Raw genomic sequence first — 26,577 nt, 5'->3', positions numbered from 1 at the left:
CACAGTCAGGAATCAATATAATTTTTCTGTTTAAGCAATCCAGTAATATGCTGATGATACTTTAACATATGAAACTGGCAGTTTAAGGCCCTAATGGCCAAAGTAGCAGAAGTGTATACCTTCTTACCCCATCTGTCCAGGGCCCTGGAATCTCTATCAGAGGGGGTAGGGTTTTTGGCAGTAGTAGCCTTAATGCCTTTGGGTCCCTGTGAAATGGTCTCTGGATCCGCAGTAGGATTCTTAAAGGGGAACTTGTGAGAGTCAGGTACTCTGTATTACCTGTCAGGTTTCCTGGGAGCCGGAGGTAAAGTGTCTAGGGCCAAGCTAGATTCCAAGAAGGCATCATCTATAATGTCCAGTACAGGAGGGGTAGCTAAAGGCCTGTGCTGAGGTAGGAGTAAGAATTCCCTAAGCCTCTTTTTGGAGTCAGAGTTATCCTGGCTTTCCCAGCGGAAATGTTCCCTAAGAGTATGCAAAGTTTCACCAAAAGAGAAATCTTCTGGAGGGGAAGCAGAGGGAATGGAGCCCTCTGCATCAGAATCCTCATAGGTAAATAAGGGCAAATCCTGGTCATCAGAAGAAACAGAAATTTCAGAATCCTTATCAGAAGAATCAGAAGGAAAATCAGTTCTAGGTCTCTTAGAGGGAGAAGGCGAGCTTCCCTTGATTAGAGTTAATAAGGTCTTCAGCCATTCTTATCATTTGTTATTTAGGCATAGGGGCCTGACCATGCGGTCTAGGTGTTAGTTTTCTAGGCATGGAAGGAATTTTAGGCCTTGAAGAAGAACATGGCATCTGTTTGATATGCAGGTCAGTAGACCTGAATACACCCTCAGAAGCCAGTGCCTGCACAGTGGCTCCGGACCCATCCAAGGTAGAGAAATATGCAGGTTCCATAGTCGAAGCATCTCACGGCATACCAGACTCCAAATGGGTCTCAATAGAGGCCTGCAAATTTGAAGTAGCAGATATCAGGGGCTGCAAATGCTCCTCACAGAGTACTGGCGAACTGGCAACTAGGTTAACTGAAGAGTCATCGGCAGCGGCAGCTTTGGACCTAAGCGGTCTGTCTCTGTCTTTATCTTTACATTTTTTCGGAATGTCGGTAGTCGGATGGCTTACCAAAGCCATTTCTGGATAATTGAACAGAGTACTGAAATAGTTTGATGCGAAAATGAACAGACGACGAATAGTTTGAGGATTGAATAAGGCACAAAATGCAGTATGAATGAAAATCTTTATGAGGCATTTGCTTTCCACAAGAAATACAGTTGTTAACTTTTACTGACATCAGTTTAGAGCACGAAAAATGATACCCAACAGGGTACTTAGCTTTTTTGAAGACTTCGGTTCTGAAACTCGAAAACAAAAATTTCAGGAGTCGGCCGACCGGCACTTGTGAACTACCTTCTGCTTCGGGCACCGCATGGCAAGAAAGATTGATGTAATGGCGTTGGCTGCATGCTTTATACCCCTGACTACCTAACGTCATGGAAGATGAGACAGCAACCGACACAGGACCCAAGACTTTGATAATCAGGCCGACTGAGGGTTACCTGCCAAGCAGATAACCCAAATGTAATGACTGCAACAGTAAAACATGAAGAATATCTAAGGTTATCCAGAAAGAACAAGAATAAAGAAAGGTCTCCACCCTACCAGTTTAAGACTATCCTGTCTCTAGATCCTTCCAGGATGGGGGTAGGTTTGTAAGAATGAAGGGCGAGATGGACTACAAACATGGAACTTTACGGTGAGTACATAACTTCTTTATGTTCTGTAGTCCTATCTCACCTTCATTCTTACTTATAGGACAGCATCCCTAGCACCTTATTCTGGGTGTCTCACGAGAAAATACTCCTGAGTACCATGAAACCAAAGGAGGCTCTACCCCTTGAGATCAGGTCCAATTTGTAATGAGTGATAAAGGTATGAGGGGTAGCCTAAGTTGCTGCTGCACAAATACTGTCAATTGGAGCTCTGGCTTGGAAGGCAGCAGATGTGGACTGGGATCATGTAGAATGAGCCCTAATCTTGAACGGTAGACTTTTTCCATTGGAGGAGTTAATAAAGGAAATACAGCTCGAAATCCAAATTGATAGTCACTTTGGAGATTGGTAGACCAAGTCTAGAATCAGAAAAGGATACGAACAATTGATCCGACTTTCTGAGTTCCTTAGTCCTGTGAGGGTAGAACTGTAACTGCTTGTGAACATCCAACTGAGGAAATTTGTATTCTGCTGCTTTAGAACGATTAGGGAAAAACACCGGTAGTTCTACAGTTTGGTTCAAATTAGTGAGAGAGCAAACTTTAGGGATAAAGGAAGTATTTGTACGAAGAGAGACTCTGTCTTTGTGGAAAATCAAATAAGGAGCCTTTATAGATAGTGCTTGCAACTCTGATACTCGTCTAGCTGATGTGATGGCTACTAGAAAAAGTCTTCTAAGACAGAAATTTCAATAGACACGAATGGGCATGTTCAAAGGGTGGTGACGTTAGCTTGGACAGAACGAAGTTTAGGTCCCAGGTAGCTACCGATTCCTGAAAAGGAGGTCTCAGCAAGGTAGCACCTTTAAGGAAGGTTCTACACAATCTGTGGGACATCAGGTTAGACTCATGTTGACCCAAATGAAAATTAAATATCGCTGCCAATTGGACATTAATTGTGGCAGCAGCAGACCCCTGATGGAAAGTTCAGACAAAAATTCTAAAACCATAGGGATGGGTGTAGTGTAAGCATCTACATTTTTCTTCAGCCCAGATAGAAAATCTTCTCCATTTGCTAGTGTATAACTTCCTAGTAGAAGGTTTATGCGAAGACATGAGGATGTGGGTCACAGCAGGTGAAAAATCATGAAGCCTGACTAGGGATGGAATATGAGCAGCCACGCTGTCAAGTTGAGGGTGTAGAGGCAGAGGTGAAGGGAGCATGACATGCATGTCAAGAGGTCTGGTACTGGATCCAGAATCCATGGATCATCTAATACAGGAGGCCCGAGAAAGGGGAACCAAATTGGACAAAGCCAGTAAGGAGTGAATCATTTTGCTTCCCAATAGCTCCACTTTCTGAATCACTTTGGATATGAGAGGAAAGGGAGGGAAAGCATAAAGAAGTCCCTGGGGCCAATCATGAACAAGTGCATCTCTCGGGTGACTCCCACGGAGTGGGGATAAGGGAAAAGTAGCTGCTGCATTTGGAGTTGATTGGACTGGCGAAGAGATTGCAGCAAGGCTATCCCCCATTTGCGTAAGATTTGTTCCGGTACTTCCTGATTCAGAGACCACTCGTGAGGCATCAAGATTGCCCTGCTGAGCTTGTCGGCTATCACAATGGTTGCCCCTGGGATGTGCGTTGCCACCAGAAAGTGTTGAGAAGAAAATGCCCACTCCCAAACACGAAGTGCCTCTCGACAAAGGGGGTACATAATCTGGTTCCTCCTTGTTTGTTGAGATACCATCCCACTGACATGTCTGACTGGATTGCTATCATCCCTAGAGGAAGAGACTCGTGAAGTGCTTGCAAAGCTAGAAGCACTATTCTCATCTTTAGGACACTGATATGCAGGTGAGCCTAGTGATCTTGCCATGTGCCTTGGACAGTCCTGCCTAGATAATGCCCCCCCACCCCATCTGTGAGGCATCCGTGGTTACAGTAGCAACAGGTTGGCGAGGAAGGAATGGAGTGCCTGTTAGTTGGTCGGGTTGAATCCACCAACGAAGATCCTTTTTGCAAGACTCTGTTATGATGATGTGGTGATATAGAGGAAGTTGTTTTAAGGACCACTGGGATGATAGAAGCCACTGAAGAATTCGCATATGTAATCTGGTGAGAGGGACTAACATTATGGTGAAGGCCATGGTCTCTAAGAGTTTCAGCACTGTCTTTGCCTTGACGTTCTGTAGAGGAAGTAGACGGAGAATTTGTTGTCTGAGGTTCTGCACTCTTTCTGCAGGTAGAAAGCTAACATGGTGACTGTATCTATTTATGTGCCTATAAAAGTCACAAACGGAGAGGGCTATAAGGCAGACTTTTCCCAATTTATTGTAATCACACAAAGCTGGATAGTGGAATCTCTGACTTGTAGGGTAGATGCCTGGTGGTGGCAGTCAGGAGCCAGTCGTCCAGGTACGAAAACACTTGGATTCCTAGGCGTCTCAGGTGAACTGTCACTACTGCCATACATTTGGTGAACACCCTGGGGGCTGTGGTGAGACCAAAGGGCAGAGCACAAAATTGGTAGTGACTGGCTCCCAGCCAGAAGCTAAGTGACTCCTCGACGTTCTGATCATTTTTATATGGTAGTACGCATCTTGGAGGTCTATGGAGCACATCCAATTGTCTTTCCCTAACAGAGGGAGTATAGACTGCAGTGTCACACCATCTGGAACTTGGCCTTCCTCACAGATTCGTTTAGTTTGCTGCAGTCCAAGATGGGCCTCCAGTCCCCTGTACATTCTGGCGCTAAAAAGAATCTGGAGTAAGCTCCAAATCCTATCTCGTCTGTGGGGATAGTATGGATGACTCTGTTTGCGAGCAACTTTTGCACTTGTACAGTTGCTTGATCCCTGTGATTGGGTGGAACATCTGGGATCTTCTTGGGAGTGTGAGGTTGAAGAAAAAAGGGTATGGAGTAACTTCTGGTGATTATTCTTTGTACCCATTTGTCTTGGGTGATGTTTAGCCAGGCTTCTGGATATAAAGATTTGCGACCCCCGACTGGCTCCAGAGAAGCACAGCCGGGCTCCACATCAGGAGCGCTGATAGGGACGGCCTTGAAACGAATCGTGGCCTTCCTGGTTCTGCGAATCCCCCCTGCCTCTAGGGAGACATCTACCATTAGCTCCTCCTCCTCTGCCTCTGAAGGAGAAGTCACCCTGTGCATCTGGGAAAAAATACTGGGACTTCTTGAACCACATCTTACCACTTCTCTGACCCTTAGGATATGGTCTAGAGGGGACGGTAAAACGTACTCCCACAGCAGAGAGAGTTTTCCCCTCCTGTTCGCACCTGGTGAGTGTATCTTTTAACTTCGGTCCAAACAATGCAGAACAGTCAAAGGGGGCATTGGTAAAGGTAGACTTGAATGGCTCCGCAAAATTACATAAGCACATCCAGGAGTGTCTCCTAAGGGAAACTCCTGAACCCGCTGCCCTGCTAGCTCCATCGGCTGCATAAGAGATCAGCCACATGGAGGAGTTCACGATGGAATTTAAGGTGGACAACTGAGCAGACACCTTCTCAGGGACTCCTTCAGTAGATGTACCTTGAAGAGTATCAACTCCTTAAGGAGATCTCTTTGAAGTCTCGTAAAATGTGCTAGATAGTTCAGCGATCCGAGTGTGAAAGCCGCTGAAGAAAAGATATGCTTCCCGTATCTATCCATCATTCGAGACTCCTTATTCGGCAGATGGACAGATGAAGTCTCTGCTAGCTCCTTCTTAGTGGCCACCGCTACCACCATGGCATCTACAGGCACTCCCTTGGACAACAATTCTCTCTCTCTTTAGGGGCAGACAGAAATTTACTGGGTCTCCTGGGAACTGGTCTCACTGCATCAGGAGTCTCTCACACCCTCCGATTAACCAGGTCTAAAAGTTCATCAAAAGGTGGAGAAACCCAGGAGGCTGAAGGTTGAGACAAGAAAGCCTTCAGGTACACTGACTCATCAGAAGGGGTGAAAGTGGGCCAGCGGCCTCTCTGTTTAAAGATCTCTAAGATGTCTACAAAGGAGACATCAGAGGACAACTTGGGGGACCCTTCTGACTCCTCCAGGTCAGTGTCTGAAGTGATGGACTCATCCGGGGGACTCTACATGCTTCCTCTTGCATGTCCTCTTCCAACAGGGCTCCTCAGAAGGGTACTCTGGGGAGGTCTCGGAAGACTGGGAGCCACCCAACGGGGGCTCCTGAGGCTGCGGGTCTGCTGTTGAGAGACAGAGTAGGTGCTGAGACCAAGGTCGGTGCTTGAGGGGGAAGAGCATTGCTACCCTTGCGTGGAGCTGATGAGCGAGACAGCACACTCATCTTCTCGAAAGCGCATCTCCCCTGCTCCAAAGACAGCCCCAGTTCCGAGGTGATGGAGGTAGTCATCGGCTCCAGAGTGATCGGCTCCGAGATGGATATAGGCTACGAGCTCACTCTAGCCTACGCCGAGAGGAAGACTCGGATCAGAGGTGGTTCAGGTCCAAATGTCCCTGTCGGGGCCTATTGGTGAGCTTCAGCTCCTAGACACCACGGACAGCGCCCAAAAGTGTCTGAGCAGAACTCAGCTCCGAGACAGCCACAAGGGGGGCTGGAACCAAGGGCTCCACAACAAGTGGTACCGAAAACTCTGTCTCCGAAGGCCCGACTCAGCTCGGAGGAGGAACCACAACAAGGAGGATGGACTCAGGAGGCTCCAGAACAGACTGGGTCAGAAAAAACAACAATTTAGATGACTTCAGGAGTCTAAGCACTACTCTCTCCACATCTTCCTCTGACAGGCTCTTGGAGGATCTGGATGACAGGGTAGAACTAGATCTCTGAAGAATTGGAGATCTTAAGATTGGGGAGACTGGCAAAGAATCTCTGGGCCGGCTCCGATGTAATTTTTCAGTAGTCGGCTCCGAAAGGCTTGGGGCCGACACTGATGTGCCAATATAGACAACCTCGACTGGCTCCGACGACAGTGAAGCAGAGGAGGCAGAGGTCTGATTAAGTTTAGATGGTTTCTGAGGAGGTTCCGATACACTAGTCGGCGGCCGGCGAATGCCTCTTGGCTGATTTAACCTTCTCTTTCTTGGAAGAATGGGATTTGGATGAACTTGCTAAGTCTTCCTCGAAGGAAAGCTTGAGGAGACCTTTCAATACAAGGTTGTTCTTTCTCTCCTGGAGAACTCTGGAGCTAAAGGAATGGCAGAATAGGCATGTTTCCTGCAAATGAATGGCTCCAAGACAACATACAGAATTACTATGGCCATCCGTAATTGACATCTTCTGGGAGCACTTTATGCATTTTTTGAAACCCGAAGGTTTGTGGTCCATGGACTCTTTAGACATGTTGAAAGGCTATGTAAGCAATACACAACAGACACACAAGGACTAGGTTCTCTAACTTAAACGGACCTATGCTAGATACGCTGAGTTGTAGAAAAGGTCAGAAACTAATAGCAGTTGAATAGACGAGGAAACAACACTGCACACAAGCTAAAATTTTCTAATAACTAGAAAAAAACAAAGGCCCTAAATGCGGACCTGCAGAAGGACTCTAACAAGACTAGTTAAAACACTGTACACAATATATATATAAAAATATATATATATATATATATATATATATATATATATATATATATATACAATAAGGCTAGAAACAAGGTCCTAAATAAGCGCGGACCTCAAAAATATCAATATTAACAAGAACTAGCACACAGGATACCAACGGAGAACAACAAGGGCCAACAGCCAACCAGTTCTCAACAAAGTAACTGGTTTGACAAGCAAAAAACACTACTAAACTATACTAAACACTTCCAACGCTATTAAGCACTATCTAATAATTAAACAATTCGCTATAGAAACAGTAAAGTGATGAGATGAAAAAATGTAAACTTAGCCACGGCCAAGCAAAGAGCACTTCTGAACTCGTAGACACGGCAAACGAGATGTGGGGATTGTACTAGTGCACTATGGGATACCTACCTAGCCACGAGTCAACTAAGAGACTTTGAGCTTTGTAATAGGCCGAGTCGGAGCCAAGGATCGGCTCCGTACCCATAAGCAAGAATGAAGGCGGGATAGAACTACAGAACATCTAATACTTAGTTGAAGTACCTTTTAATTACAGTATTTAGTCTTCTTGGGTAGAAAATCTATCAGCATGACACAACTTTGCAATATTTGCCCACTCTTCCTTGCAAAAGCGCTCCAACTCTGTTGGATTGCGAGGGCATCTCTTGTGCACAGCCCTCTTCAGGTCACCCCACAGATTTTCTATTGGATTTGGGTCTGGGATTTGGCTGGGCCATTTCAAAACTTTATTCAGTGTTGCTCTAGGTCTCTTGGCAGCCTCCCTGACCAGTTTTCGTCTGGTCTTTTCATCAATTTTGGAGGAAAGTCCAGTTTTTTGCAATGTCACTGTTGTCCCATATTTTCTCCACTTTTTGATGGACTGCCTTCACTGTGTTCCAAGACATATCCAATTCTGTGGAATTTTTTTGTACCCTTCTCTTGACATCTGATACCTTTCAACAATGAGATCCCTTTGATGCTTTGTAAGCTCTCTGTGAACCATGGTTTTTGGTGTACTGCCAAATGAATAAATGTCAGGAAAATCCTACTAAGATAGCTGAACTTTATTTGGGCTTAATCAGTCTCTCTAATTGATGGCAGGTGTGTACCCAAGACGACTGAATGCTGTAATTAAATCAAAAGGTGTTTCAACAAAGTATTAGTTTAAGGGTGCACTTATGCAACCAGCTTATTGTACATTTATTTATTTTTTTTTATCTTTTCCCCTAACAGACTTGCTTTTCAATTGAATTGTACAGGTTATAGGTCACATTAAAGGTGGGAAAAGTTTTGAAATGCTTTACTGTGATCTCATTTTTTTATATCACAAAACCTTGGCATTTTAACAGGGGTGTGCACACTTTTTATATCCACTGTAGGTATAGGAGATACCAGTAGGTGTGTAATATCTTGTAGCTCTTTGCTCTTCTCCTGTAGATTTTTAAATAGTTATGTAGACTGCTTACCAACAGAAGTTTATGATTAACAGAACCATCTAGTACTTTGGACTTAAAATCTTCTGGCAATGGTTGGAGCCTAAGTCAGGAGTATCTACGCAGAACTGATGCAGTTGCAGCTGATCTAGCAGAGGCCTCTGCTGTGTCATAACTGCATCTAATGGACTGCCTGGCCACTTGGGATGCCAGGGATAGCTTAGATGTTACGTCAGTTTTGTTAAGAGTCAGGCAGGGAGTTCAGAAGAGTAGAGACTTGGGATACCAAGTCCGAGGCATACTTCATTATGTGTTTGGTATTAACAGCTCTGAAGGCCAGGGTGGAAGAGGTGTAGGTCTTCTTGCGCACCTATCCATAACTTTTCTGTCTTTATCTGAAGGTAAAAGAGACAAAGAAGGGAGCAGTCTAGATTGTCTATCTTGGGCCACAGCTATAGCAACAGGGTCTGCCACAGTGGGTTTTACTAGGAATTTGTGGTCATTGGGCACCTTATAGAAACGGTCTGGTCACTTTGGGTCAGGTGACAGAGTCAGGAATCTTACGGCAAAAAGCGAATGGGTCAAGGTATGCAGGGATCACTGGAGGAATGGCTGATGGGAAGGATTCAACCTTTTTTGAGTTTCTGTCATTTAGGAAGTATCCCATTTGAAGTACTCTTCCATCTAACTGATAGTTTCACCAAATGTTATGTCCTCTGAAGGAGAATCTCCTTCAACAGAATCCTCATCTGGAGAATAATATTCCAGTGGAGAGGCTGTTTGGGATGAGTAGGTGACAGACTCCTCAGAGCAAGAGGAGAGGGCCTCTTCTTCTGCTTCCTGAGGAATAGAGGGAAGGAGTGAGGTAGAAGAAGTAGGCCTACTATGAGCACTGCAACAGAGGGGGCTGAGGAGGTTGTAGACCCAAGGGCCATGAAGGCCTGCCTCTGGGACTGAGTAAAAGACTGCCAGTCCGGTTTTCCTTCAGGAAGGGCAGACAAATGTTTTTTGTCTTCTTTTTAAAGGATTAGCTTTGGGAGACACTGTAGGCTTTGATTCTGGGGACTTATCAAAGGAAGGAGACTCAGATTCCTGAGATCTAGAAGGGAGTCCCATGGTACCTGGTTCCCCCTAGACTTCAGAAGTAACCTACATATGAGATCTTCACGGATGTGCCAACAGGCACTTTGGAACCAGCTTCCTCGAGGGGAGCCGTAGAAGCAGAGGGCTCTAGGGGATGTCCCTCAACCCCTACATCTGTAGTTGGCAGGGCATCCGATGACGGAGAGGCAGTGGTAATAGGCCGTGAAACTTTGGCCTTTTCTTTGGTGGTTCCATCGGGTCGGCTGATTCCGGATCCATCTTAAGGGCTAGCGTCTTAAGCCTTTGATTTTTTAAGTAAAAGTTAAGGGCAGCCAAATGGCTTCCAAGAGTTTTAGGGATGAAGGATTGGCAGATGGAGCAGGAAGTATGGTCATGTTCCTGGCCTAGACAAAAGACGCAACGATCATGGGTGCCCTTATGCAGAATTTGACTTCTGCATCGGCATTTACCCTTCTTAGCAGACATCGGATAATGTAAAACCAGCAAACCAAGCTCAAACAATTAATATAAGTAAGAAATCCCCAATGGGGTACTTGGCTTTAGCTGTCTTGATAGAGAGGAGTGATGCAATCGATCTGATGTTTGACTGAGGCCGAAAAGTTGCGAGGTCTGTGCATGCAAACGTCACATTTAAGGTCCCTGGTTTATTGTCCTATGTGTGAAGTCCCATGCACCAACAGCAACCAGGCTGAAAGCTTTTGTATAGGAGCCAACGTTCAGGTCACCTGAGGTGGAGGATCCCACAATAAGAATACTGCAACATGAAAATAGAAGGACATCTACCTTACAGTCTAAGCAAAAGGGGTCATAGCCAGTAAACCTGTGCCAGCCTTTCCCAGGAGGGGGAGAGAGAGAGAAAGTGTGTGTGTGTGTGTGTGTGTGTGTGTGTGTGTGTGTGTGTGTGTGTGTGTGTGTGTGTGTGTGTGTGTGTGTGTGTGTGTATATATATATATATATATATATATATATATATATATATATATATATAAATCAAATCTCAAGAGTGTGTGCATCAGTTACTTGGGCACTGGTTGGACAGTGTGTGCTGGAGGTCTTGGCTTGGCCACTCAGCTGAGATCTCAACTCCACAGCTGTGCCAGTGGGGAGTCTTACTGGGTATCTGGAGAAAGAGGAAGAAACCAGCCCCAGACTGACTGTGGTCTCTGTGCGCTCTTAAGGGAAATTGCACTTGATGCAGCTCTCTGCATCTGGAAATACTGTGTGTGTAACTTCCTCCCAGTGTGTACGTCCCCCACTGGTGCCAGTGGTAAGGATCGAGGCACCTTGATTACAGGGCCTGTGGTGGAGCTTCACAGCTGGTTTCAAAAAACATGTGAAACACTATTTCTGAATACCAGTTTGAGGACCGATTCATCATCACTTGTGGAGAAACAGTATGTCTTTCCTTCATGAGTAAGATTAGGAACGGACAGTGCATTAACTTTTCAACTGCTATAAAGTGAATGTGTTCCTCCATCAGCAATAATGCTTCTTAGAATGAAACTCTAAGAATATGTTCTGCCATAGTTGTGCTTTTTTTTTTTATTTACATTAAAAGACACAGCACACAAATGCACTATAATGGATGTGTATGCCTAAGTACATAAAAATATTTTAGTGCATGTTTCCATCAGAAGTAAAACCACACAAAAATGCTGCAAAAAATTTTATTAAAAGCCAAAAAATAAACATACACAGATCTACCAAAAGCAAACAAAGAAGCTACTAACATTTGAACCAAAGAATAAGACTACATTAGATATGCATTAGTTCACTAAACTTTACAGTAAAGTGAAGGAATTTCCCTGCCAAGGAACACAGGGAAAATGGTACTGGAATTTCTGGTTGTGCAAGTAACCATTCCCAAGAAAGTGAATCATGAGCCCCGAGTGGAAAAAGCTGCCTCAAAGTAAAAAAAAAAAAAACCTGATCAGGTTATTAAGTCAAATAAAACCTCTTGTCCCAGTGGGGAGGTGGGCGGGGAGATGAAGACTTCTGACTTTAAATCATTAGAAAACTGATTAATACCCAGATAAATATTCTCAAGACAGCAGCTGAAACAGAAGCTCTGGAAACCACATGAGCACAATCACACATATATACTTTTTAAAGCATATTTAGAAACTTGAGACAGGTTAGAAACAATCTGATTTAAGTAAGATCTACCTTCAGGAGATAGTGAAGCAGCAAACTATTGGCACATTTCAGCAGAAACTTCCATATCTAGCCCCGGTAATTAAGTATTCTACAGGTTAGGCTTATTCTCTTTATCCCTAGGAACTGGGTTGGGGCGGTGAGGACTAGCAGCATGAGAAACAGCTGTCGGATCTGCACTAACATTTGAAGAGAGACATTTGTTAGTTAAACTTATACAGTTTACCTATCCTTTTAGGTACTTTTTTTGGCTTTTCCTGGTTATGGGTCACCACAGAGGATCACCTGTCCCCTCATGATTGGCAGCGGAGTTTTACGGTATTGAGTTGACAGCCCGGTACCCAACCTTCCACGGAAGGCGCACACACTCATGCCTAGGGCCAATTTAGAGTATCCAATCCACCTACAGGATATGTCTTTGGGATGTGAGGGGAAACCGGAGCACCCAGAAGAAACACACGCGACCACAGGGAGGACATGCAGATCTATCCTTTTAGGTACTGATGGCTGAAAATCAGGAGAGCTGCAAGATGACGCCAGATTGCCAGTAAGCTATGCTGGAAGGAGTTGGTCGGAAAGTAAGTTAAGACTTACTAAACATAAGCAGTATACAACCCTTCAAAATGTCATAATTCCTTAATACAAAAGTTACCCAAGCAGCACATACAAATTCACTGTAAAATGCACAGAAACTTTCCTCAAAGTGAACTGCCCAATAAAAAATGAATCGGGTAAGTTGCTACAAAGTATACATATGTATTCACACAACACCCGGTTTATGCCTTTAAAATACACTTTCCAATTGTCAAAAAACACCAAATAAGCTTAAAAAATTGTTAAATAAGCCATTTAAAAGGACACACACAACCTACACAGCAATTCCTAAAGCTGAAGCAGTTGTACTCGAGGAATGTTTACCAGCATTACCGAAAAGCTAGTATTCTTAAAATTACATACAGCAATTCTAATAGACAAATGGTAAAAATATGTAAAATATACCTAAAACATAAAAATAGGTGTGAAAGGGTTCCCCAAAGGGGGCCTTTCCTGACGGACAAAAAGCCTTTCGCAGACTGCTGTTCCCAAGATACATCTGTACAAGGCAGCAAAAAAGTAATGGAGACTTTTAGTTATTCTCGCTGTTTATGTAGTGCCCACCAAAAAGGACAACCTATAAGCAGCCACAGTGACAGCGTGGGAAGAGATAAAAGCTTTTGGAAAATGCCTGTTTGCTGCATCATTGGCAAGGTGCAACCCCACAGGCTACTGCAGCAGTGAGAATGATGAACATACACATACTTCTGTACTTTTGGATTTTCAGATTGGAGTTTACAATCCCAGGTTTCCCTTATCAAAACACACCTTTGTCTATTAGGCTTATTCAACTAAAAAAAAATGCTTATGTTTTATTTAAAACCTTTCTAGAAAGAGTCCTGAGAATATTTCAGCTCATATCCCTGTGGCTTTTCTTTTACTGCTCCATTTTATACAATGGGTCAAAGAATCCCCTACAAACAAAATGCGAACCTTCTCACATTCATCCAGAATTTGCATTATCACTGTTACTATCCAAGCATACTACCCACCCCTTTAAATTTGCCTCATCATAAACTTAGCTTCTCCTTGGTTACCATTCCTCTATACTAATCTACAGGTCTCTCCCTCTCAAGTCTTTAATACATTAATGGAAACATCACCTTTGCATTTTAGTCTGGTCCGGTGGTACAGGAGGTTAATATATTGTACAGCTGGTAACCTGGAATTACCTAGCAGTCTATATTCCACAGATGGACAAAAGACCATCACTGGGCCAAATGCAGTTTAGCACAGAGGTTTAAGAATGTGCTGCAAGGCCATGACCATGCAATATGCATGGGTTTGACTCATCAACCACTGACCTACTGTGCGACTCTAACCAACTCACTCAACCAGATACAGCTCCCAGGTCACCCCTGAAAAGGGTCTGCATGTAAATGTGACTTACCCACTTACACTTTTTTCTGGGTGGACTATTCCAGTAATACGAGAGCTTTATGTTAGAAGAGGCCCTACAGCTGGGCATAAGGAAATGTTGATTGTCAGCTTGGTGGTGGTGGTGGTGGGGGGGTGCACATCTAGAGAGTGACCACTTACAAAATGCATGTATAGGCACAACTACAAAACTGCCCACAGCAGTGAATTCAGTATGCTCTGCCCAGTCTTGGGAAAATGAAGAACTGCACATACACACAGGGTAGCCTGCCTTCTACAAACACAGCAGTCTGAGGGCCGTCAGTATCCCTGGGCTTTGCTATTTCTGGAAAAAAAAAAAAAAAAAAGGTGGAATAACAGGTACAGGAGGTAGAGAACACCAACATAAAAAAATGTATTGCCAGGTGGGGAAAGGTGAATAAAATTTATATACACAAAGCAATTCATTGTGAAATCCAACATCCAACTATGTTATCTACTTCAAACCTCCCCCTTTCCTGTGTAGCTATGGAATACATTCTTCAGCACAGATCCTTTCCCTAATCTCCAATTCCTAAAATAAATCTCTACCACTATTGTATACTCCCTATTTTCATAATTCTTTGTGCATCCAGTTTTAACAAAATTTATCACCACTCTCTATCCCTAACATCCTCAACACTAACTAGTGCTAGGACACAGACTATCTCCTTCACCTCTATATAAAAAAGAAGTATCTGGTCCCGTCTGTGCCAGGCTGACCGAGATTAAGTGCAGTAACATAGATGCTGGCAACTGGTGTGAACGCAAGACCAAGTGACAGCAGTGCAAAACAGGGTGACTCCAGATGTAAACGTGATGTTAAGTATGCCATTCCCTCATATCAAGCACTTATGGAATAAAAGCATATGGAACAGCTGGCAAAGGATAAGATCAAAAACTACCAGCATTACCACCACATTCATAAAGCCAAAGCCCAAATAAATTCAAATAAAATGCTTATTTCCTCTCCCAACTAAAACACAACAAATCTCCCAAATTGTTATACTGTTTCTAAAATTTAAACACAAACAACCCTTCCACCTAATAAATCTGACTTCAGTGTAGCTTACACTTTCAACACACTGTCAGTAATGTCACCTCTCTCAAACTTCAACCACAGAACAGACCCAGATCCATCTCCCTTATGGCATACTGGAAATGCTATAAGCTTTATACCAGACCTCACCAAAACAAACACAGAAGTACCTAAAAAAAGCTAAGTCACCACTGCAGATCCAGATAACATCCTGATACCTCTCAACTGTACAGATTTTCGCAAAATGTCCAGATTTTTGCCTCATATTTTTGATCTGTTCCTTATAAATTTTTTTTGACAAATCACTCAACTGATTTAAGGATCAATAAATAATGACATGCATTTGAGTTTCAGACTTAATATCATTCAGAAGATGCAAACTAATACAAAAATCCTGTTATTCTAGCAACTTTCTAAGCTTGTAAGAGCAATATTTAAAATGTGTCCCTATTTTTAGGCCTTTGTCCCCCCATTATGTCAAGCTTTGTCCAGATTTCTTGCGCTGAGAAGTTGAGAGGTATGCGAGTCCTCATAAGATACCTAAAACTATCAGATGAAAGCTTAGCCTACTCAGCCTCTGTCTTAATTACCAGATCAATTCAAGAAGCATATTCACCCTCCACTTGGAAAAAATGCTTCATTCTTTCACTACGTAAAGGTAAAGGCTCATCCTCTCCTTCAGACCTATAGCTGTTCTATCACTCCTCAGAAACCTTACAGAACTGTATCCATTCACAACTCTTGACTTTTCTCTTTAACCACAACTTCCTCTAGCTTCCTGCCCTCTCATAGCATTGATTTGACTCTCCACTCATTTCTCAACACCATACATACCAATAGGTTCCTGGTCTCCTCAGTATTCTTTGACCTCTATAAAGTCTTTGACACTGCCTCACATCTCCTTCTGTTTCACGGGCTCTCCAAGATAGGCTGATCAAAGTCATCCTGTGGTTCAAATCTTACCTCCATCACACAGCATAAAATGGCTACAAGCCATCACCACATTCTTACCCATCCCAGTCTATGTCAGTCAATGATCTATCCTCAGTCCACTTCTTTTTAATATAGTCATCAGCAATCTGCCCACTGCCCTATCCAGCTTCACTCTTGATTTAGAAAAAAAATATCGCCACCAGCATCTATTCAGCACCCTCTCTCTATAAACTTCAAAAAGCCACTCAGCATTCTTTCAAATCTGTGGAAATGTAACTCTTAAAATCTAATACCTAAACACCAAAAAACAAAACTTTTGCTCTTTGCACCTAAATCAATATACACACTGTTCTGCCGACTTACCATTCTATCATTTGAAGGTATATTAACTGAACTAGTCTGCCAAACTAAACTACTTGAAATTGTTATTACAGAAAACCTAAAGTTTGGTCTACACATGATGTAATCAAGTTTTCCTTAAGCCCAAACAAAAAACAAAAAATTAGGTAGCTGTTATCAATCCAAAAATCTTTTGCACGATCAGGAACAGAAGGCAATTTCTGCTGCGACATATGCCTCAGCGATCTTTACCAATATACAAAGAAAATAAAAAAATACCAGCAAAAATAATACAAGACTGCAAAGTTTGCTTACAACCTTCACAGCAGAACACAACTGTGCAGCTCTCAAACGGATAAACTGGCTCAACATTCTTAACCTTCTCAAGCCTCAACCAATTAGAAATGGCAGAAAAAATCCTAGACTAGCCACAAGCCTGACCCTCCCTTAGTAGTCTATTCCACTGGTATATCCCTTTTCATACTCTATGTTCACCTGAAAAATGTCTGGCAAATGTGATTCCCTGACAACTCAAATTGGAGACTCATTCTGTGCTTGCCATGTGGCAAAGCAGTGGAATTCCCTTCCAACCTTCCACTGCCAAATGAATGTGCCAGCAACCTTAAAAAGGACAAATTCCTTCCTTCTTCACACATGGCAATGCCACTGCTCAAAACCAACTGATTAGCTCCTCCCTCTCCTTCCACATCTAACTACACAACAGCATACTGCTACCACCAAATACAGCCCCCATCTCTTGTGCAGACTCACTTCTTCTAAGCTAACCATCACCAGAAGAATGTTCCCTTAACATATCACTGACCTTCTCAAGGTCCACATTTACTTCTTATCCCAAATATATACATCCCTGGCCACCACATAACCCCTCCCAACACACACAGACAGAGCCAGACACACACCTTCTGCTATGTTGCAATATATCCCTCACTAACTAATTCTTCACAGAACTTCATCTCTCGCTCATCTCACACCAACTTCTCCTCTATCCCAGGCTCTCCTTTCCACTACATAATGACCTCTCTATTCCCTTTCGTAATTCTTTTATACCAGGGTCAGCACAAAGCAGACACTGAACTGTTACCGTTTCAATACTTCAGTGCCCAACTATCTTCAACACTGTCTTTGTATACACATCTATTTTAAAGTAAGCGTATAATACAGTGCAACCATCACAATCATCTTTGCATTAATTATAATAAAAGATTCACTTTACTGCACGTGTACGCTTGATATGTCTTGATTGTAACTGTACAAATGCATTTGCTACAGATTTTTTTTTTTTTACATTGTCATAATAAAGTTTTCTGTGTAAAAATTAAACTTTTCTCCCCAAGCCCCTTCTGAAATGGCATTTTAGTTTCTAGTAAGTTATTGACATTTACTAGCAAAGTCTAAGAAAATGATACAACAGCTATATTACTGATAAAGTTGGCATACTTACGATTTTCATTACTGTTAGTTTTAGTATAATCTTCAGATATGAGGGATGGCATTTCCTTCATTTTCTTCTGCCTTTTTGATGGTGCTGGTGGCTCTGAATGGTTAGCAGAAAACAACCAAATAATCTATGCTTTCTAAATACAGAACATGAATAATGGTGCAACACAATGTATACTAAATCTAACATACCCAAGTTATAAGCAGGAGTAAGGGACAATGTTAACACCAGAAACAATTACTGCCAGAGCAAAATATAAATAAGCAGAGAGTAAAAACTCACTGCACAACTGTACATAGTGCATGTTCATTTTAAAGGAAATGCATGATAAAATTAAAGACTTAAAAAATCTGTTAATACTAAAACAAAGACAGCTTTGGTGAAATGTATGGTGAATACATGATTATTCTTCAAGCATTTTTTTTTCTGAAAGGCAAACAGAACTAACAATGTTTAATTTAACATTTAAATATCTCAGTGCACTGAGTGAAGTTTCTCCAGATATAAAGCTTATATATTACGGCACAAACCGGGTGCAATCCTTAGCAGCTACAAACTAAAATCTACTGCTGTAAGCCTGTAACAAAACCTAAGAGCCTCAAATCAGGTTTACAACTGCAAATGTGCACTTCCAATCCTTTGGTGATTCTTAAAACAATCATACAAAAATACAGGGAAGTAAATAGTGTGGGAAGAAACAGCCAGGGAATTGTTATGGCTAGGCTTGTATAGGCCCTAGGGCTAATAGCCTAGTACCAACCCTATGAACTTACTGACGTTAGCACAACCTGATTAAATATATTCTGCTGAAGAATACTGGACAAAAGTCATACCACTGTACTGGAAATCTTCTTGAAGCCGTTTCAGTACACCCTTATGAAGAACAGATCTCCAACAGCCCTAAACAGCTGAAACAAAAGTACTGTAGTTGCAGAGAAAGCTTTCGGAATTCTTTGTATAAAAACACGAAAAAGACAAAAAAATGTGATATATTTACTGTGACAAGATACCTTCAAACATGTCCTTACAATGCAAGTACTCGCGCTGTGAAAGTTTTACCTGAATGAAGTCTGGTCCAACCAGAATATTCCAAGCCAACTAACATCTTTGTATAAAGAGAGAGCATTCTACCTCTCTTTCATATACAACCCATGTCAGATGGACAAGGCTTTTTAATCAGGTTCACCATTTCACTTTTAGCTGTTCTTCCAATAGAAATATTTACAAAAAATGTAATATACAACTAAAGGGCAAATACATAGTAGAAAACATACTGCAGATGGACACAAATTTCTATGTCAAGGAAGAAAACAAAAACAGATCAAAACAAATCTTATTAACTTTTTGTTTGGTTTTCCACACTAATGGATCTGTCCGATGGCTTCTGTACAGTCACCCAGATGACACATTTCTTCCTTCAGGGTAGAAAACCAGGCATCCTTCAAGGTAAGCAAACGTTCTGTGCTAGACAGACTCCTGTGGCAGATTAAGCACTGCTCAAGGAGTCTCATTACGCCATTAATTCCTCATCTGGTGAATGTTGGTTGGTAGAAAGTAGGCTAACTTTCAGATCTAACAATGCACACCCTTCCTTTCTCCTGCATGCTCACTTGGGTCTGAATGTGAAACATGCAACAGGCACTGAAAATGGGTTGTTTCTCACTTCCACAAGAGAAGCAAATTAGCATATCTAGCTCGGGCAACCATAGGCATCTTTCCCAATCCCCACTAAGAAACTGTGCACTGCATATGTGTGCCCACAAGCATGCAGCCCTTCCCCTCAATCCTTGGGAGGAGGGGTGGGAGAAGCAGAGACAAGTGGGCTCCACCCCTTCATTCCACTCACCCCCTTACTCCCTTGGGCGCCTGAATCATTTCTCGAAATCAGATCACCTGTACCTTAGTCAGTTCTTTATTCCTCGACACAACTAGCTTTAGCTCATGTGAAACAGTTTGAAATATAGTTGAAAGAATCATGTCACCTACTAACTGTAAATTAATTTGGTTGAAAAAAAAATTAGATGGGCAAAGCACCTCCCAAACGTCACGAAAAAAAAAATGAGGGGAGCAAACCCAAACCCTACAAGAGAGATTTTTCTGAGGACAGCAGTGTTGACAGTCATAGGAATCACACTAAATGCAAGGCAACAGTCTTGCAACTATTTATGCCTTGCCAATACCCACTGTTAGACTGTACCTCTTTATTGGAGGAGGACTAGGCCAGTGAAGCCAGGGGTGAATTTGTGAATACCCATCCAATCATCCAGTTCCCATATAAAGGAAGATCATGCTTAATCTGCCACAGAAGCCTATTTCAGGAATGGGGAAGGCGCTTTGTAATGATACTATCTTGCCACAGTGTTTCTTTTATTTGCTGATGAAAATTTAGTTCCCTGTTTCTTGTGCGTATGAGACTACATAATTTGTAGAAATGCAAGAGATCTAGGAGCACTGGCTCCCTAATGCCATGGAAGGCTATAGAACTCCCCTTGGAAGTCTAAGAAAATGAATAGTGAGACAGTGCTTAAAGTCTTCTCTGGTAGTTTTGGGATGTCCTTCTATATCACTGTTGCATTGTATTCTAAATATCAGGGATCTCCCACCAAGGGCAGCCCAACACTCGGACAGTATACAAAAGCCTAATGATGTTGTATGTACTGTACATCACAAATGCAAAAAAATGTATCATACCATTCTGCAAAAACATGGCCCCTAGTGATTACCACAAAAATGGCAAGCCCCTAAGCACACAACCCGTGGTGAGAAACTTGGGTACTCCGGTTGACAACAATCTCACTTTTGACCATCATGTGGCAGCAGTGGTCAGAAAAGCCTTTTACTTGGTTCATCTCATAAGTAAATGGGTTGCATCCAGAAAAAAGGAGGTTATTACCTCTCTGTACTCATTAAGACCTACAATTGAGTATGTATAATACCCTGTTTGGTATGTCTACACACACTGAGTCGAGTGGAGGAGGGGGACTGACGACAACTCTGATCTGAGATATATAACAATAAGTATACTTTTTTTTTTTTTTTGCTTATTTTTACTAGCTATTGCTTCTAGCAATTTATATATAGCACTTTTTATTGCCTGCTGCATACTTTTTACTGTATTTTACTGCTATTAACTAATCTGTACGGTTTAACTAAAATTGTGTGCCTTACAGGGCCTGATAAATAAGGTTTTTACTGTCACACTGTTTGTAAAGCTTTTTAGCTAGTTTCACTGTGTGAAAAGTATTAACAGGAAACTTTCTCTACTTGTTAAGCACCTGCTTGTTCTGATTTCCTGCCAAAGAGTGCATTGTATAACTGATTTATTTGCAGTTAAAAGCATTCCTTAGAGTCTCCTTGTGCCTTTATCCGTTTAAAATTTTTCATTTTGTGGCTCTCTGCTGTGATAAACATTTCTGTAGTGTTTACTGTCTAAAAGAGTGTAGTGTAGGCTAGTAGCTGAAGTACTGTTCCCCACCCTCCCTACTTGTTGGTGTCTTGCTGTTATACTTGGTGGTTTTGCAGTTGCCCGCCCCTACCGTAAATTTGATCTGGGACACTCATCCCAATCTAGTGTCATTAGCTCATTCTACCTAATACAGAGAGAACATTTGAGAAGGCCAACCCACTTAGTTTCCTAACCTTGAATTATCTTCTGCTTCTCCTTTCTCCCTTTCTTTTACAAAAAAACTTAGCTAGAATCTGTGTGTTCTGCTTAACTGTAACAAAAAAAAATGTATGTTTGTTTCCTGCCTTTACTGTAACTAGTCTAGTCCAGATACAGATTTTTCTGTAACCAGGACTGTTTGTAAGCTCATGAGGCCCCCAAGCCTTTCTGTGTTGAGAGGGAAGCCAGCCAGCTTTATCAGGGGGAGTGGTAAGCTCTAGGTAACCTATCTACCACATAAGGAGTGGTTTCTGGCCAGAAATTGTAGTTATTGGCCGTTTGGGCAATTTTTCCATCTCGCTCAACTTTCTGATTTAAAAGCCCGCATCTGCACTTGTTTCTTTCCTGTAACTAGTCTAGTTCAGATACAGATTCTTAGTTTTAGCACTTGAATTTCTTTATTCGTGCTCAGCACTTGTTCAGAACTTGTTGTAAGCAGTAAATAAGCTACAAATTACTACAGCACTCAACCTTCCTCATTACCTAGAGGAAAACAGTTTTTGTACTTACTTTCCTCACTTGCTTGGAGAAAAACAAGCTCTTGTACTCACTTTCCTCACTTGTCTAGATGAAAATAATTTTTATTCAGGCATGTCCAAAGGTCAAGCTCCCAGTGTTCTCTCCTGTCTATCTGATGAATCTGGGAACCTTGGGGCAATGTAGCAATTGCCTCATGTACACAGACAACCCTCTCCTCCTACCACCCAACACTACAACCCGTGAGAGATGCACTTATCTAGCCAAACTGGAGGTAAAGCTCTCACCAACCAAGACTGACGTTGGCAGTCAAGAGAAGGTAAACACTTGCACACCACACCACTGTCATCACATAGTCCCACTAAACCTACACCACCAAAATCCACACACAGAAACAAAAAAACATTTGCAAAGGCTCTCAATAATAATCTGCTCAAGCAACAGAGACCTCCAAAGCAGAAACGCAAGCAACCTCCACCCCTAACACAACCCAAATGAGACATAGCCCACAGATTCAGTAAGCCACTCAACCACAGCCAATAAGGCAAAACAACGTACCCAACACAGTAGTCATAGGTGACTACAGTCAGGCACACTGATGTCCCACTCACCAGGCTAAACAAGAAGGTTACTGTCAGCTGCCTGTCGGGTGCCAGGATCCGCCACAACGCACGCACTCAGGTTACTCCACAACAAATACAAACATGACTCATTGTCCATGTTGGGGTGAACGACCAGAGATGTACCTCCCTGGACTACATGGAGAGACATGGATCTTGTAGCCCAGGCAGGTATGACCCTAGCCCCGAGTAGCATCCTGCCATCGTCCAGAATGATATTGCAGTACAAGGACAAAATGACCGACTTCCAACAATTGGCTAAGCTTCTGGTGTCATTCTAAGGGGATCCAGTATCTGTTTGCCTGGGACAACATGGTCAACAGACCACGATGCTTTGCCAGAGATGGCCTGCACTTGTCACCCCTGGGATTCTGAATACTGGCCAATGCTCTTGCTGCCACTGTAGTGCCTTTTTTAGGCAAGGTTCAAATGACAAATTCACCACCGTAACAGGAACAGGCAAGCAAAAACTGAGGGTAATGCTACTCAATGCTAGAAGTCAATCTCAAAATGCACTCCCACGAGGCACTCCTTAAAATGGAGAACATCAATATCTGTGCAGTCACTAAGACCTGGTTCAAGGGTCTAGACAGCACCCCTGCATTACCAGACTATAACTCATGCCACAATTTTCGGCCATCTAACCTGGACTGGAACACCAAAGGTGGGTGTGTCCATATTCATTAAGGATATCCATACCTCCAGGCTAGTTGCTCAGTATAATGCATCCGAGGTCAAAGTGCAACTAACTCTGGGCAAAACTGCAATCCAAACTGTAGCTTGATACAGATCCCCCACCATGCCCCAGGATTCCCACTCCTCCTCTTGATATACTGGAAAATATTAGGGTTCAACCAAACACCCTAATAATGGGGTACTTTTAACTACCCCACCATTAAATGGAAAAACTACTCATGTACCAACTCCTTCGCTCAATGCTTCCTGGAATTCATAAATTAATATCCTAGACCTAGTCATTATCAACATGAGTGACCGGTGTTCCACACCTGAAGTCAACTCCTTGTTGGTCAGATCTGATCATAAGCTAATCACCCTAGATATCCGCATCCTGCCCCCACCCCCCATTAAGGAAACCACAGTAAAACATTTCTCCAAAGCCAACTTCATGCTTAAGACAGAAGTGGTGAACGTCACGACACCCATGCAGATGGACAATACAGATACGACTGCTGAATCCTGCACAAATGCACTCTTTAAGCACTTACACGAGTGCATGGATTGTGCTAGCCCTAACAGAACCAAGATGCTATCCCCACAAAAAAGGAAGCCAGTCTGGTGGTCCCCTGCCATAAACAAACTCTACAACAGAAGAAAGAAACTGTTGCAAAAGAGTAAAATCCCATGAGTGGACGAGCTCCTTGGTCAGCCTCAGTAAGAAGCTGAGATCCCTTATAAGATCCTACAAAGCTAGCTACGAAAACAAAATCGCCACTGATTTTAGGGACAACCACAAAGCATTCTATAGCTATGTCAAGAATCTCAATGGCAACACATACAGGTGCTCTGAGTTACAGGACAATGTCATGAAAATTACAGAACCAACTGATATTGCCAACATCCTGGCAGATAGCTTCATTGCTAACTTTACCCCCCTCTTACCCCCTAAAGGGCCCAAATCTATAAAGGAAGAATCCAGACATCCTGTAATCACAAGTAAGCAGGTAAAAGCTGCACTCTCTAAAGCCAAAAACACAGCATCCATGGAACAGGACAACATCAAAGGCTGCATTTTACATGAACTTCAGAATGAACAGGCTCCCCATCTAAGCACCATGTTCAACCATAGCCTCAAGTCAGGCTCTGTGCCCACTGAATGGCTCACAGCAACAGTTATCTCACTCCACAAAGGAGGAGCCACCACTGATCCTGGGAACTATCTCCCTATTAGCCTGACGAGCCAGGTCTGTAAGGCAATGGAACGTATCATCATGGAACTCAAAGACATTGGTACCCTCCAAACTCTGGACCCCTCCCAGTTTGGGTTTGTATAGGCAGATCATGCCTCCTGAACCTGATCGACTTATTTGAGGCAGTCACCAAAGCCAGAGATGAGGGTAAGGTGGTTCACACAGCCCATCTCGACCACACCAAGGCTTGACACACCATCATCCATTCTGGAATTATAGTTAAACTCACTAAACTAGGTATAAATCTTTACATCACAAGATGGGTTGCCAACTGGCTCACTGAGAGAAACCACACTGTAAAAGTTGCAGACTCCAAAATCTGACTTCAAACCAGTGACAAGTGGAGTACCACAGGGTTCAGTCCTGGGACCTCTCCTGTTTGGTATCTACTTCTCAAGTACAAGCCAACACAGAAGGCCTTTGGCTAATGAAGGTCGCAGATGACTGGAAACTAGGAGCAATAGTAGAGTCCCCAAATGATGTGGACATCCTACAGAAGGGCCTCACTGAGACAGATGCCTAGTGTCAGAGCCATGGCCTCAAGCTCAATGTCAAAAAGTGCATTGTCATCCCCTTTGGTAAAAACTCTGTACCCATGAACTACCACATGGGCGGCAGTCTATTTAATGCTGAATGTGTGATAACAGAATTTGGGACCCAGGTGGACAGTAGTGTCTCCTTTGATCATCACATCACCACAGTAGTCAGGAAATCCTTCTACGTGGCACACCACATCACAACAGGGTTCTCATCCAGGAAAAAAAAAAGAGTCATTGTTCTACTCTACTTGACACTCATTAGACCCATTATAGAGTACAACACCCCTTTTGGAATGCATCTCACAAGACATCTGCAGCTGCTGGAAAGGCCACAGAAGTACCTCACAAAGAGGATTACTGGCCTCAAACAGATACCCTACACTGACCATCTCACAAAAACTCCAGCTTTACTCCGTAGCATATCACCTACTCTGAGGTGATCTCTGCCTAACATATAAAGCTATGTCAAACCCACAGCTGCTGGACATGTTACACCTAAAGAAATCCCAATCCCTCTCAGCTACACGCTCAAAGGGCCTAAACTTTGTCACCACAATAAACAGACATGCTGGAGGGATAGATTCCTGTCCCAGAGACTTCCCATAATCTGGAACAAGCTACCAATCTATGTCAAGCAAAGTTCCTCATTAGCACTCCAAGAAAAATCTTGGAGAGTGGATGGGAAATAGGAAATACACCACGGAGATCACTTTTGTGGCTCTGCTTGAAAGGGGCACAGGAAAATAATTTTCTTAGGTGGCATAAGCCATGGAACTTTGTTGGCTAGGCGTACTTAGGCCCTTGGGCCGATGTAGTACCCATCTATGAACCTATGCACCTCTCCAAACAACTGCACCAACTGAAAAGGCCAGAGAAATACCTCACAAAGAGAATCCATGGCTTCCAACACCTCCTGTCTTATGCGGACAGGCTCAAATCGCTATCACTTCATTCAATATCATACAGATTGCTCAGAGGTGATCTGTGTCTCGCCTACAAGGCAATATCGGACCCTGCCCTACTAGAGATACTCCACATCCGTAAGTAACTCCTCACGCACTACCCACTGGACAGGCCTAAATGTAATATGAGACATCAACAAAACCTGCTGGAGAGACAGGCTGGTCTCCCAGAGGCTGCCCCACCTCTGGAAAAGACTTCCCATACATGTCAGAGTACCTTGCTGACCCTCCAAGCGCAACCTTGATGAGTGGATGGGAAACAAATTTGTCCCAGGGGTTCCACCTTTGTCCCCCAATGACAGGGGCGACAGGAGCTGATTGGGATTTATTTTTTGGGGATAAATTCTTGGCTAGGCTTGTAAGGGCCCCAGGGCCATTAGCCTAGTAACCTACTATGATCCTATGATCACACTTATGCACCACACACAGAACATAGGAAATAAAAATGAACGTACGGACATAACTACCTAGAACTTCTTTGCCACCAGTTCAAACGCAATCATTGCTAGTTGGCTTGAATGCCCTGTTGCTGTACTTGACACAACCACCAGGTAAGTGCCCCATTATTTTTTTTTTCTTTTCTTGGTGTTTTATTTTGCTACCTAGAATTCATGTAATTCAACAAGGGAAAATGTCAATGTGGGAGACAGATTCCCCATAAGGATAG

General features: G+C 42.9%; 1 protein-coding gene across 1 annotated transcript in view; it reads right to left on the bottom strand.

Annotated features, from left to right (window-relative positions):
- QSER1 (glutamine and serine rich 1) overlaps positions 1-26,577 on the bottom strand; it is a gene marked incomplete at its 5' end in the record, with an annotated part of 2,529,639 nt that overhangs the window by 1,347,564 nt on the left and 1,155,498 nt on the right. Inside the window, one exon of the mRNA XM_044059174.1 lies at positions 17,724-17,816. Coding sequence (XP_043915109.1) covers positions 17,724-17,816 — 93 coding nt within the window. The remainder of the gene's footprint in view (positions 1-17,723; positions 17,817-26,577) is intronic.

Source organism: Protopterus annectens, chromosome 17.part0 (assembly GCF_019279795.1).
Source record: "Protopterus annectens isolate FY-2018-M chromosome 17.part0, PAN1.0, whole genome shotgun sequence".
Taxonomy (NCBI): Eukaryota; Metazoa; Chordata; order Ceratodontiformes; family Protopteridae; genus Protopterus; species Protopterus annectens.
This window is presented reverse-complemented; position numbering and strand designations above follow the sequence as displayed.